At 34.1% G+C, this 15567-nt stretch overlaps 1 protein-coding gene across 1 annotated transcript; it reads right to left on the bottom strand.

Moving 5' to 3' along the window:
- Positions 1 to 13892: 13892 nt before the first annotated feature.
- Positions 13893 to 15102, bottom strand: LOC122270524 (uncharacterized). Its single transcript, XM_071185782.1, has 3 exons — positions 15014 to 15102; positions 14479 to 14964; positions 13893 to 14199 (listed from the first exon to the last, which is right to left on the bottom strand). Exons 1-3 carry the CDS (start codon positions 15100 to 15102, stop codon positions 13893 to 13895), a joined length of 882 nt encoding a protein of 293 aa, XP_071041883.1.
- Between the last annotated feature and the right edge of the window lie 465 nt (positions 15103 to 15567).

Genomic DNA, 15567 nt, shown 5'->3' with positions numbered 1-15567 from the left:
TCTCTGAATAAACATACCTTTTTTTCAACGGATTCGGATTTCTGATCCCTAAGTTATAGGGGGTAGCCGCAATCTACGAAATATGGCCCTAATAGTTTGGTCAGAAGAGTGATCCAAAGTTTGGATCCATTAATGTTAATCTTACTTTTTGCATTTTCCCCCATATCTAAGAACTTTTTAAGCAGATTGAAATTTATTTATTTTTGCACAATTATTAAAAAGGTTTTTCCAAAGATAATCCCACGCAAAAGATACATTTCAGTAAATATTTATTATTTTTTATTATTTCATTTAATAATGGTTGAAAAAATTTTGAATTGTAATGCATAGAATTTTTCACATCATCTGAAAGTATCTAATTTTACATGGCAAAATACAAAATTTGGGCGAAATCCGTTATATAGTTGCTGAGAAAGCGAGTTTTAGCTATACGACTTTTCAAAATTGGATTTTTCACTAACTATTATCCGAGCCGATTTCGGTCAAAATTTGTATTTCACTTTGTCAAACTATAAAATGTATCGTAGACAAACTATACGTATGCTATCAGTTGTAGTCTGTCGATGGAAAGATCTCCCCTCGCTATTCGTCTGAAGGAGTGACTGTTACTATAGTTACGAGGTTTAACAAGTCAATTGTCATTGTTGTGTCACTATTTAAGACAGGTTTCGGCTCGGGTTGGTGACAGTAAGCAAATCAGGGGAGACCGAAGCTCCCCGCTTTGAAATGCGCAACGTCTTATTTCCATAACAGTCGACGACCTTGGAATATTATGGCGAGGGGAGTTCTTTCTATAATCAAACTATACTTAACGTGGGGGATGAATTTGAAATTTGCTCATTTTTGCTTAGAAGGGAGGAGAGATGGGATCTAAGCAATGACTCCGTAAGACATAAAAATCTTCTTATTTTCAAAATTTCCTTAACACGTTGAATGCCATGGGAGTCACCGGTGACCGGCTAAGCCAAGATTATTAGAAACACATAATTCGAGTAAATGTTTAATTTTTTTAATATTATTATCGTTACTAAAATGGCTTGAAGAAATTAATGCCATATTGAACACGCAAAAATAGTTCTATTTATATACACAGCGATGCCAACTTGCTCATCACCTCCTACATCAGAAAGCCTCCACACGGTTTTTTATAAGTAGTCTGCGCAGACTATTTAAAAAGTGAACCAGTTGTGCGCTTGAAACCTAATCCTTTTTTGAAAGTAAATGACAGAAATTTATCATATATATTTGAGAATTGAATCTGTAGTGGTTGACAAGTGAATAAGACAAACCAAACATGTTCATAAATTAAACGAAATTTTAGAGATGTATATTTTGCTACCATGTTTTTATTTTTACTAGATTTTGTATTAAATGGCTATTTCCTAAACTGGTTAGTCTTCATAGTGGTCAGATTAAATTACCTATAAAAAACCGTGTGGAGGCTTGCTCCGAGCAGCGAATAATTATTTTCAAGTGGTAGTTTATTAATTACGATTCTTATTTTAATAAATTCAATTAAGTAGATTTTTATCCAAAACTATTTATAAACAAATCGCAAGGTTATATAATTCACCACTTTCTTCAGGTAAGTCATGCTAAATCTTTTAAAAATCTTGCTAAATCTGTCTAATAATTGCAAATCTAGTCTGTAGATATTTACCGTGTGGCCAGACGGGCAAGTCAAGTAAAATAAGCGTGGCATTCAACGTGTTAGGAAGCAAAATAAAAAATTACACGAGGAAAAATTTTGAAATTGAATAAAAGTTGAATGTGGATAAATGAAAAAAAATTCTTCTAAGAGTTATAGAGGTAACGATTCTACTCAAAATTTTATAAAATGACTTAAAACGCAAGTTTTATTTTATGAGAAATTACATCTTATATTCGAAATTAATCCTAAAATTTGATTACTACTGTAGGAGTTAAGCAAAAACCAAGGAGAGAGGTAATTTAAGTAAGCATGGGAGATGGTTTTAGATTTGCCTATTTTTGCTTTCAAGTGCGAACTTGCCAAAAATATACATACTTTATATACTTAAATATACATACATATATTTGAAATGACCCAGACGGAGAATCGAAACCCAGTTCTTGTGTTTGTCGGAAACATTACCCGCCGCAATCGGCAAGATAGCTTTGATTTTGTGTGTAGATATTTTTTTTTTCGTTCTGATTATTTTATAAATTCGAAACTTATAAAAAATGAAGCTTTAAAAGATATTTTTCTTCATTTCTAAAGATTTAATATTGAGATTCGTGTTTGCCATCTATAAAAGCTCTCTTTTTTCTCATTAAAAAAAAAAAGAATTCGTTCTAAAATTGACCTTAAAAAATTCCAATTATTTAACACCTACTAGAAAGCATAAGAATTAAAAAAAAAAAGAAAGAAATTATCTTAATCCTAAAGTTTACATCAAAAATATTTCAAAATGTTATTAAATATCATTTAGAAACAGACAACTCCTATCATTTCTCGCCAGACCTAAATCACACCCAATCAAGACATTTTAACGCAAAAAGCTTGCCAGTGCAGAATAGAGCAATTACATAAATACGTCAAACAACAAGAATAACTTTTTCAACTTTTTTTTCAGTCTTCAAATGCTGATTGAAAAGGAAACAGTCGGTCTTTCTAACACAGATTAAGGCGTCAAATTGATTTCTGTTTTTTACATTTTTCTTTCGGTGAAGAAGTGTCTAAAAGTAATCGGGATGTCACGCGTTTAGAGGACCCCCTATGGTGAGATAAAACCTATTAAAGTGCCTCCCATTCGATTTGTGCTCGTTTTATAAAAGTGTTCCCGCCACCTTATAATATGTCACTGTTCTGGAACATGTTAGTAAGACATGTTTTAAATAAAGAATGTCAAAAGGTTTTTTAATATTTTATTGCATTTATCTCTCATCACCCTTAGCGGTGAGTACACCAAAATTTCGAAAATAAATCAACTTAGATAATCGGTTTACGTGGCTTATAAATTATATCGAAGACAAATAATATTTTACCCTCCAACATTTGTGGGCAATAATTTTTCCATTGTTTGTAAATTAGAATTTTTTATCAATCGGGACTAAATTTAAATTGCCGTATAACAATCTGGCTTCTTATATATCCGATTAAAATATTCATCTAATTAGTGGTGGTATTATGGTGGTAAAATATTCATATATAATTAATTGAGCTATTTATATATATTAGGTGCGCCTAAAACTATAAAAAAAAAAGTGGTGACAGGTTAAGAGCCAAAACCTCTGAAAAGAGATTAAAATTACTAACTTTTTCAATTTACAACTGTCTGAATTATTGAATAAATTAAATAAATGAAAATGAATTAAGTTTCTACCACGTGGGAGCCCTGTATACATATCCTTCCAACTTATGAAATTTCGGCGAAAGATTTTTTTCAGTGGTAGTTCACTAAAATAAATTTTTTTTAATTATTTTTAATTCAAATGGAATGTATAACATACACAGCTTAGACAAAAATATGGGAACACTTCTATGTTAACAAGCTTTCTTTTAGCAGCAAGTGTTTTGGAAAGTTTTACGTGGCAAAACTGTTGGCATAATTTTAAAAGATAATGCTTGGAGCTTTTAGAAATGGTTTCAATTTTATCCACGCAAAATTTGCATCGACTAAAACGAGCTTAGAAAATTAAAAGCTTTTTTCTTCTTTTCTTTTCTTTAGTACGAATTTAGTAAATTTTAAAAACATTCTTGTATGAAACTCCCAATCCTATAGAATGATTTCAAAATTGCTGGTATTAAGGCTCGAAAGAAGTTAGTAACTTACTTTCCTCATTATGGTTGATCGGAATTATGCTTGAGAGAAAAGGACCCTATTTCCAAAAGCCTCAAGCATGATCTTTGAGCCGCGATTGCTCAGTGGATAGTGCGTTCGCCTTTCAATGAGGTGAACCGAGGTTCGATCCCGGTGATGGCTAGTCGATACGAATTCCGTATCCGGCTTGCACCGACCACAGTGCTGACGTGAATTATCCTCAGTGGTAGACGGAACATGGGTCAGAGTCCCCTTACCATCAGGCTAACCGTGGGAGGTTCTCGTGGTCTTCCCCTCTAGGTAACGCAAATGCGCGTTAGTTCCATCAAAAAATCCTCCACGAAGGCAAATTTCTCCCGATCCAGAAGTTCCCTTGTCTTCTGGATTGGGTTCAAAATTACACGGCTACGGAGTTGAACATTAGTAGTCGTAAACCCAAAAAATTGGGTTGGCTGTTGAACGACTGATATAAAATAGAAATAAAAGCATGATCTTTCAAATTGTGACAACAGTTTTGCCGTACAAAATCGTCCAAAACAATTGCTGATAAAAAAAAAACAAAGATTGTTTACATGAAACTAGAATAGAAGTGTTCGTATTATTTTATCCAGCTCGTGTACTTTAATCAGAATTCCAGAGACTCCAAACTACCAAATACTACCGAGTCTCTCTAGTTTCGGGGAAAAAACACTTTTCCGAATGGTAACAAAAGTAATGCATTTATATTTTAATACATTGGAACTAAAAGAGTTTTGTCTACCACTATACACAAGTAATTTAAACAAATTCATAAGAATCTATATAGCCGATTCATACCATCGAGGTTCCTAAGTTCTAATAATTTGTTTTTGAAATATGTATTCATTTCAAAAAATTCTACTTTTCACTGCCACTGACAAAGAAATCGAGACTGCGAGAAATCTTCAGTAGTTGGGGGGTCTAGAATTCAAGAACAGAACTATTGCGGAGATGCCAGCTGCTCCAGATTGGACAAAATCTTTTAAAAATCGGTGGAGAACAACCAACGCCTCCTGAAAGCCACCACACGGTTTTCTATAGGTAGTCCGATCAGACCATTGTGGAGGATAAATATGCACTTTCCGAAAGAGTCACTAAATGTTAAATCTAGTTAAAATAAGAAAGTGGTAGCAAATATATGACTAAAGATTTATTTTACTTATGAATATTATTGGTTTGCCTTATTCACTTGTCAACCACTACAGATTCAATTCTCAAATATATATGATGAATTTCTCTCAATTACTTTTATAACAGGTTTTGGGTTCATGCGCACAATTGGTTCACTTTTTAAATAGTCTGCGTGGACTACTTCTAAAAGACCGCGTGGAGGCTTTTTGATGTAGGAGGTGATGGAACTACACACAAAAATTTGCAGATTTTCGGTNTTGAATTCTTTACATGCATAGTAGGTCTAGAATTCAAGAACAGAACTATTGCGGAGATGCCAGCTGATCCAGATTGGACAAAATCTTTTAAAAATCGGTGGAGATCAACGCCTCCTGCGACTGAAAGCCACCACACGGTTTTCTATAGGTAGTCCGATCAGATCATAGTGTAGGATATAATGCTTTTTCCGAAAGAGTCACTTAATGTGAAATCTAGTTAAAATAAGAAAGTGGTAGCAAATATATGACTAAAAATTTGTTTTATTTATGAACATTATTGGTTTGCCTTATTCACTTGTCATTGTCAAACACTACAGATTCAATTCTCAAATATATATGATGAATTTCTCTCAATTACTTTTATAACAGGTTTTGGGTTCATGCGCACAATTGGTTCAATAGTCTGCACGGACTACTTCCAAAAGACCGTGTGGAGGCTTTTTGATGTAGGAGGTGATGGAACTACACACAAAAATTTGCAGATTTTCGGTTAATTTTCCCAACATTTTAAACGAAGGTTTAACTGTAACAAAGTGGCGTATCACATTATTCTTTGAATTATTTAGAAGTAGTAGTGTGTAAAACCCTATGAATCGAATTTACTAATCAAGAATTGAAAGACTACAACTCGCAAATATTTACCCGCTGTCCGGTGCAAGTTGACATCTCTGCTATTGGTTAATCCGATCTTTCTCATATGTGTGTTGAATATATTTACTTGGTGTAGTTGAGAAATTCCTTTGAACATGGGTCTCGCTTCAAAATCTTTACTATGGAATTTCTCGACTCTAATGAAAGCATGTTTTATAGAAAGACAGAAAGAAATATCCACTTGGTACACATATACCTTCACTTTTCTTTCAAAAATTTTTTTTATTATTATTTCAACTCCACCAGCTGATTATTTAATTTAAACTTTTGAATTCTTTACATGCATGGGAGTGAAATTCACTGAACAATGGATCATGTATTAATCCTCTTGGTGCAATAAAGCTAGTCTGGTAACACTAATTCAGAAATTGTTATAACCTACTAAAAATGTAAAACTATCAGCTTTTATATATAATAGTTTCGAAGCGTTATAGTAAAAAAAAGAAGACGAACCTGAAAAAAAGACGAATATGAAATTATTCCGAAACTACTCAAGTTTTACTTACATACATTACAGATGTTCTATGAGTGAACCCTTGGTCACACGGCATACATCAATGCGATAGTCCAGTTCCTGCCCGGGGGNCAGCTGATAATTATTTCTTGCCCGGGGGGAATTATGAATAACCCTGTATATATGTTACGCGGGAAAAAATCCAAACACCAAGAAGGAGTTGTTGTGCTGGATAAACTTAGTGAGTAACTGATAGTCACGAAAACTTTTAAAAAGACGAAGAAGCCGTTCTCAGCAGCTCACTGACTTTGAACGTGGTCGTGTAATAGGGCTGCAAGAAGGTGAATTTTCTTTCTACGATATTGCAAAAAGACTGGGAAGAAGTGTATTCACTGTGCATGATTTTATCTTTTTTCTATAACCGTCGTTGAACAGCTGACCCAATTTTGGGTCTACGACTAATAATGTTCAATTCCGTAGCCTTGTAATTTTGAACTCAATCCAGAAGACAACGGAACTCCTAGATTAAGTATCGCGAGGAATTTGCCTTAGTGGAGAACTTTTTTAAGAAACTAACCCGCATTTGAGTTACATGGAGGGGAAAACCACGAAACCCTCCAATGGTAAGCCTGATGGCAAGGGGACACTAACCCATGATCCGTCTACCACGGAAGGTATTTTTAAGTCAGCACTGTATTCGGTGCTAGCCGGATGCGGAATTCGGGTCAACCAGTCAACGCTGGGATTCGAACACGGTTCACCTCATTTGAAGGCGGAAGCTCTATCCCCTGAGACATCACTGCTCCACAGTGCATGATTGTTGACAGCATTGGTCAAGGGAAAGTACTGCTTCTAGAAAATTGGGTTCTAGGTGTCCACGCGGTACTACTCAAAGGGAAGACCACCAAGTAAGGCTCATGGTTATGGCGCACTGTACTGCTACTTCATCAGAAATTCGAACTGCAGTTGGCACTACAGTGACCCAACGAACTGTTACGAATCGGCTACTTCAAGTACGAGTTATGGTCTGGGGAGTAATTACTATGAGAGCGGCAGCACGCTCGTAGTTATTCCGCGCACCTTGACTGCAAATTTGTACGAAAACGTGCTGATTCAACCTGTTTTGTTGCCATTCATGAGCAGCATTCAAGGGGGGTATTTTCCAACAGGCTAATGCTCGCCCTCATACTGCTGTTGTAACCTAACATGCTCTACAGAATGTCGACATGTTGCTTGGATTGCTAGGTCACCAAAACTTTCAACAATCGAACACGTATGGTACTTCATTGGTTACAACTTCAGCATCATCCACAACCAGCATTAATTATCCCTTTATTGACTGGTCAACAGGCATGGATCTCATCCCACAAAATGACATTTGGAATCTATATGACACAATGCATGCCCGTTTGCGTGCTTGCATTCAAAATTCTGGTAGTTACACCGATTATTAATGTATACCTGTATTTCACATTTGAATGAAATTATTTTTCTCTTAATTGTATTAACCTGTGGTCTTGAAACTTAATACGTTACAATCAAATATGTTTCTCAGACAAACGCATTGGTGACGAATATGCAATAAAAGTGTAATTAAATTAATACGGCTCATAATAGTCAAGTAAAAAAAAAATATTCATTCACTATAAAAATAAGCTTTAACTATTTGGCGTTTGCAAACAATTAATATGCTTACAACAAGATTTTTTTTTAATATTTTTTTAAATCTTTCCCACACACTTTTCACAAATAGAGTTTTCATTTATAGAGACTCGTTTATGGCGGTACAAAAAACCAAGTCAAAGGTTGTTTCACGCCTTCATAGTCCACAGGGGGGCGTTGTGTGACGTTTCGTGACAGCTGGATTACAAACACTAGACGAATAATAGACTGACAGAAATAATAATAATAACAGTTAAAAAGGAATAATGAATGGAGGAAACGAACTCAAAATAAGCCTTCAAGAGAACCAAAGTTGGATAAGGTGCGGCATTGCGCCATTTTTTTCCCCCTTTTCTTTTTGTCTTTGTTCGATTAAACTTTTTCGAATTGTAGAAAACATGTCATTATAAAATGAACAGAAATTTCTTTGCCACTTTGAGCCCGATGAATTATGGCTTTGTTGTAGAGATTTACATACTTTTGTAATATGAAACGTTGACACAAAGATAACAGGAATTTCAAAAACAAACAATTTGAACGATAAGAGTTTTTAAAAAAAATCTTTTATTAATTTTCATGCCCTGTCCATCTAATTCATAGTCGAAGACAGTTTTGACTGATGCATACCTCTTATAAAAGAATATTAATAATGGGTCAAAGAATGGAAAAATGTATCTATTTATGGATAAAAGTTAAGTCATTTGTCCATTTTCTTTCAATTTCTGCAGTTCAAAGCATAATGATAGAGTTGGTATGGTATATACACAATTTTTTACCTTTTTTAAACTTTTCTTCTGACAAATCACATCGAACATTATATACCAATGATATGATTATTACTTCAATTGTGGCAAAATTTAAATTCATCAACTTTATTTTATTGTTCACAAAATTATTTAAACCCTATAATCTTTAGAACTGAGCGATTTACCATGCAATAAAAATATTTTTTCGAAACAGTATTTTAAAAAATATTACTATATATCGTGAGAATCTTATTAATCAGAAATTTTTCCTTTGATTTTTCTTTTTCCAGTTTTTCACTGTCTCAGAATAAGGCCTCCAAACATCTTAGTTGATGTTCATTGCATAATCTATTTGATAAATTTTTTTTAAATAGATCGCTAACATCAATTTTTAAAATTAAATGAATTTAATTTTAAAATTATTTTCAATTTCTGGCATTTTTGTATTAAATTTAAAATTGAATCTGTTGCACATTATCATACATTTGGGTACCTGGACCTTCATTTCCATTCTTTTTAAAGTGAGTAAATTGCATGTAAATGGAGTAAATATTGTGAATATATGTAAAAAATTATAAACAAATAAGGTTTTAAAAAAATTAATCACAGCTGATAATTAACAGAATTTTGCATGGCAAAGTGAGTGCTAGAGAATTCATTCAAAGTCACAATTTCCGCGCATCATTTAGATATACGGATTAGCCAATATGGAGTCTCAATTTACAAATCCATATTAGAGAATGACAGAAATATTTAATCCTTTCGGGACGGGTAAGTCATAAATGTATCCGTAAGGAATCAGTATCAGGATGGTAAAAAAAAAAGCGGTAGTTTAAGTTTGGACATAGCTAATTTTACAGATTTATTTTTGCTTTCACTTTAAATCGAACACATCTAATCCACGTGTGTTAAAAGTTTAACTATACAATTTTTAATTCGAACTAAGAGGTGAATTAAATAAAGCAAACTATCATTACCCCGCCCACAAATAAACTGCTGAAGAACTACTTTGGTCACCAGTTTTATCTTTTTACCCTGATTTATACGGTTTTATGCTGGCACGTATTTGTGACAGTCGCAGAGATGCCAACTTGCTCCGGACAGCAAATAAATATTTTATGGTGGTAGTTTATTAATGTGTAAATCTTGGCTTAATAAATTCAATTTATTAGGTTTTTATCTACCACTATTTCTAAATAGTTCAAAAGCATATATAATTCGCCACTTTCTATCATTTGAGTCACGTGACACCGTTTAAAAAGTAAACAAACGTAGTCGAATATTTGGAAATTTTAGTATGTAGTTGCTAACCGTTTTTTAAAGTATTATGGCCCTTCCGGAGCAGTTGGCATCTCTGCAGTCGGCACGAAAGGGTTAAGACTGGCATTTGAAATCAACAATCTGGAAAGTGCAATGGCGTGAGTGTTATAAACATTAGTGAAGAATAAAAAACATATAAAATTTAAAACAAAACCACAGCTGATAATTATCAGAATTTTTGCAAAGTAAACCGATAGTAGATTCATTCAAAATCACAATCTGCACTGATCGTTTAGGATCCATCCTATAGAGCAGGGCTGTCCAACTGGCGGCCCGCGGGCCGCATCTGGCCCTCCAGCACATATTGTGCGGCCCGCCAACTTCTTATTCAGGCTGATCACCCTCAATTTTCCCATTAAAATATAAGCAAATTGTATTATAATCCTTCTGTTCCATTGTTTTATAATTAATAATTCAACTATTAATTGTTATTGTATAAGAGGTAAGAGGTTATTGTTCAACTTTTTCAAACTGCGGCCCGTGGGCTCTTTGCAGTTGGACAGCCCTGCTATAGAGTTTCAATTTACAAATCTATTTCGGTCGGAACATGACAATAATATTTACAACTGGCAGTTGGAATTCACAATCTGGAAAAAAACAGTGCCGAACCCTATCTCGACGGGAGCTTCTGTTTGCATGAAACTTTCAGAGGTGACATATCTAACCATTCGAAGGGAAAAGACGTGGGGTAGACCCTTTTGTGTCTTCATCAGTTGCCTGTTTACATGCTGCTTCAGCTGAATGAAAGGGGTGGGCAGTGTTTACGGTCACGATTGTTGAGACTAATGGATGTCCATTGTCCGACTATTCGTCAGCAGAAGATGTCGAAGATAGATGAGTTGAATAGAGAAAGTGAAAATGGACCTCACTTGTTGATGGTAAACATTGTGCTTGCGCTGCAGAAATGCTTTTCACAAATAGTCGAAGCAGATATAGTAAAAGCAGAATTGATATGAAAAATATGTCGACTTGAAATTTTTAGCAGGTCTGCCAACTACTACGCATTTTGCAAAATATTTTATAGAGTGTTAGACAATTAAAACTAAAGCTTTCACAATTTTTAGATAATTTTGCTAGCGTTTTAAAACCCTTACCACGAAAGTGCTGGAACAAAATGAGGTTGAATTCTTAACATGAAACGGTGTGGAAAATAATTTTAAATCAAATTTACAAATTAAAGAAGCGTAAACCTAGTAACCACCAGAAGAAATTTTTCCAAAAAGAGTTGAAAGTCGGCAAAACTGTGTTAGAGACAAAAACAATTGCATCCATTTTTACAACTTTTAATCTCTTCGGGACGAGTAAGTATAAAAGCATTCATACAGAATCAGAATGGGGAAGAAAAAAGAAGCTGTAGCTAAAATGGCTAATTTTTCAGCTTTATTTCACTTTCATCTTAATCAATGCTACGCTTATTACATATCTTATGCAACAGACATCTTTTTTGAATTTCAATAATATTTTATTTTTATATTTAATGCGGTAGCAAAATTTTTGCACCGTGCTTCACTCCTGCAGATATGCCAACTTGCTCCGGACTGCGGATAAATATTTTCCAGTGGTAGAGTCTTAATGTATAATTCTTGGTTTAGTAAACTCGATTTATATGTTTTTATTCACCACTACTTCTAAATAACTTAAAGGCTTACGTAAACCGCCTCAAAAATCTACAGTTCTCTACCGTTTCTTAAAATATTATGTCTAATCCTGAGCAGTTGGAATCGCAACTTCTGATTTAATAAATTTTATTTATTATAATTTTAACTACCACTACATTTAAATAGCTTAAACATCCATATAAAAAACCGGAATGATACAGATTGCAATTTAGGTGTGATAATATAAGTATTAAATTAACTTGCAAAACAAATTAAATAACTGCTATACTAATCTCAAGAAGACTTTTTATTGACGAAGGTAGTAATTGGCAGCGATGAATTGAGGTACTGTAACAATTACAGTAAGAGGTATAACTATATAATTTCTAATTAGAACTAATAATTAATTATAACTAATAACTATTTCTAATAATTAATTAGATTTCTAATTAGTAGTGGTGAATATAATAAGTCAAACTATTATCTCCCTGCCCACAAATAAAATGCTAAAGAAATAGTAGTTGGGCCACAAGTTTTATCTTTTCACCCTAATTGAGAACGTTCTACTAATACGTGACAATTGGTGTGAAAGGGTTAAATTATGTAGCTTTAGTTGATTACAATATTTCTTGGTAAATCATCTGTAAATTGAAACCTATTATCTTTGATTATTACACAAATTACCAGTTGGACAATTTACCTGAATATCGAGTTTGCTTCAGCGAAGAAATGAAACTATCATCACATCATTTGCACAGTAAATATCTACAGTTAATTGGTTAACAAACCGCTAAACCACAGGAAAAACTATTTTTTAAATGGTTCCAAATTGAAAATCTAGTTTTAAAAAAAATCCGGTGCACAGTTACACACTCACACAAATTCATTATTTTATTATATGTATAGATACGTTTCGTAGAATATCTTCATTTAGTTATTCTGGAGACGTTTCGAACGTTTACGAAATCTAAAATGCATTTCGCCATTTTAATGGAGAATTCTGCCACGATGGAGCTAGTTTTTTTCTTTAACTGCGAACCTCACATATTTATTAAAGAGAAAAATTGCTCCTAATCGGCTTACATTCGCGCGCAGTCAATTACAATTCAATGCAAAAGAATACCACCGAAAAGCGGGGGGTGCAAAAATCAACCATAACGATTTTGTTGAATCCCACCATTGCACGGTGGCCTTCCTCAGCTGCTGAGTATCTGTTTTCTTTGGGCACCCCCTCTAAGGGCACCCCATGAATGCTAAAGGGAATATTATGGGGGTTTTAAAGGGGGTGACAAACCCAAACACCTCATTCCCTTTGATGGAGGCCCCCATAGGAGGTAAAAGGGGGGAGATTCACACAAAGAGTAAAGCTTCGTAATAATAACGATTTAGACTGTGCCTATTACGACGTTTAAGGTACATTGATTGGTTTACTTTTGTAGCTGAAGTGCGAACTACGGTGGGGTAAGAAAGAAAAGTACTGGCAGTATTCAAGTGGATTAGTTTTATGGTGGATGGAGATGGGGGGGACATTATTGGGGGTTGGGGGGGGGCTCCTTCTTCCCGCAATCCGGTTAAAGGAAGGACTCATAGCCGGATCGGGTGTCGTTGAAGGGAAAAAACACCTTCAAGAAAACAGAAAGCTTCATGAGGGATGGACAATAGGTGAAAAGCGATGGTGTGTAAATCTGTCTCTTGTTGTGGGGCCAATAGAATTTCTTGTTTGTTAACTGCTGGCAAACGATATCAGCCAGTCAGAAGATAGGAAGTGCTTATTGAATGACAGGGAAGGTGATGTTTTGTTGCTAGATTTCATTCTATTTCATCATATTTCACTCTTAGAAGTCTGAGGTTTGATAAAAATAAAATTGAAAAATAAACTTATCTTTTTTAGGGGGGGGGGAATTTCATTTGATTGATAATATTTTAGGAAGAGTTTTTTTTAAAAAAAAATACCGTCATTGTTTACTATGTCCTTGAGAAACACCGTTTTTGATATAGATTTGTATCTTGTTCGATAAAATTTCTTATCCTCAACCGTAAAAAATGGGTGTCACTGATGAACATAAAATATCTTATTTTCAACCATAAAAAGGGGTGTCACATAAATACTGATGAATATAAAATATTTTATCCCCAACCATAAAAATATCGGTGTTACAGACGCTCGTGAATATAAAATAGCTTATCCTCAGCCATAAAAATTCGATGTCACATAGATACTGATGAACATAAAATATCTCAATCTAAACCATAAAAAAGGTGTCACATAGATACTAATGAACATTCACTACATTACCACTTTCTAGAGATGGGTCGAATGTAACGGAGCAGTGACTTGTCACAGTGACTGCTCCTGTCACTGTGACTGCTTCTGTCACTGTGACTGCTTCTGTCACTGTGACTGCTTCTGTCACTGTAATAACCTGATCCAACCAGACAGTTGCCACAGTGAAAAAATCACTGCTACTGTAACTGTGACAAATTTCACTGCTACTGTCACTGTGAAAAATTTCACTGCTACTTTCACTGTGACAAATTTCACTGCTACTTTCACTGTGACAAATTTCACTGCTACTTTCACTGTGACAAATTTCACTNATATCTTATTTTCAACCATAAAAAGGGGTGTCACATAAATACTGATGAATATAAAATATTTTATCCCCAACCTTAAAAATATCGGTGTTACAGACGCTCGTGAATATAACATAGCTTATTCTCAGCCATAAAAATTCGATGTCACATAGATACTGATGAACATAAAATATCTCAATCTAAACCATAAAAAAGGTGTCACATAGATACTGATGAACATAAAATATCTCAATCTAAACCATACAAAAGGTGTCACATAGATACTGATGAACATTCACTACATTACTACTTTCTAGAGATGGGTCGAATGTAACGGAGCAGTGACTTGTCACAGTGACTGCTCCTGTCACTGTGACTGCTTCTGTCACTGTAACAACCTGATCCAACCAGAAAGTTGTCACAGTGAAAAAATCACTGCTACTGTAACTGTGACAAATTTCACTGCTACTGTCACAGTGACAAATTTCACTGCTACTTTCACTGTGAAAAATTTCACTGCTACTTTTACTGTGACAAATTTCACTGCTCCTTTCAATGTGACAAATTTCACTGCTATTTTCACTGTAACAAATTTCACTGCTACTGTCACTGTGAAAAATATCACTGCTACTTTCACTATGACAAATTTCACTGTTACTTTCACTGTGACAAATTTCACTGCTACTTTCACTGTGACAAATTTCATTTCTACTTTCATTGTGACAAATTTCACTGCTACTTTCACTGTGACAAATTTCACTGTTACTGTCACTGTAAAAAATATCACTGCTACTTTCACTGTGACAAATTTCACTGCTACTTCACTGTGATAAATTTCATTGCTCCAAAAATCACAGTGAAAATGTTTTTCACGGTTTGATTTCCTTTGACTGCCAGTCGCTGCTCCATACTGTGCCTTGGGAAGCATTTTCCTTGCTCTGCTGTGATAAATGTTGCTGTTATTTTTGATCGAATATCATAACGGCTAACGGCGTCCAGTTACTGTGTGAGTTTGAACGTAAAGCCAAAATCTCTGTTTTGAAAATTTGTATAATTAGTTAGGATTTCTATAATTTGCGGTCTGATAAAATTGTTATGTAATGAAAAATCTTTAAAATAATCTTATTGTAATATTTTTTTCTCTCGCTATTATATTTGAATATAGGTAAATTTTTACTTACCCTGAAAATTTAAAGCAAAATATATTTTTTCTTTAAATTAGACTGGATGTTTTATTATAAATATAAATTTTACAGTATATAAAAATCTTAAATTAAAAAATTTATATTTTTGCGAGTTTGTTAAATATGAAATATGATCGAGGCAAACGATATTATTTTAAGACTTGTTATTTTTGCATCAAATTATTTACAT

This window comes from Parasteatoda tepidariorum, chromosome 9, assembly GCF_043381705.1.
Source record: "Parasteatoda tepidariorum isolate YZ-2023 chromosome 9, CAS_Ptep_4.0, whole genome shotgun sequence".
Lineage (NCBI taxonomy): Eukaryota > Metazoa > Arthropoda > Arachnida > Araneae > Theridiidae > Parasteatoda > Parasteatoda tepidariorum.
Note: the sequence above shows the minus strand (reverse complement) of the source record. Positions and strands in the feature narration are given on the sequence as shown.

What these genes read in the sequence shown, in the direction of transcription:
- LOC122270524 (XM_071185782.1), bottom strand. Translation starts at nt 15,102, where the DNA reads ATGGAGCAGCGACTGGCAGTCAAAGGAAATCAAACCGTGAAAAACATT. An exon ending in ATGAAATTTATCACAGTGAA is followed by an intron (nt 14,965 to 15,013) that starts GTAGCAGTGAAA and finishes TATTTTTTACAG; the next exon opens with TGACAGTAACAGTGAAATTT. An exon ending in AATGTAGTGAATGTTCATCA is followed by an intron (nt 14,200 to 14,478) that starts GTATCTATGTGA and finishes AATTTGTCACAG; the next exon opens with TGAAAGTAGCAGTGAAATTT.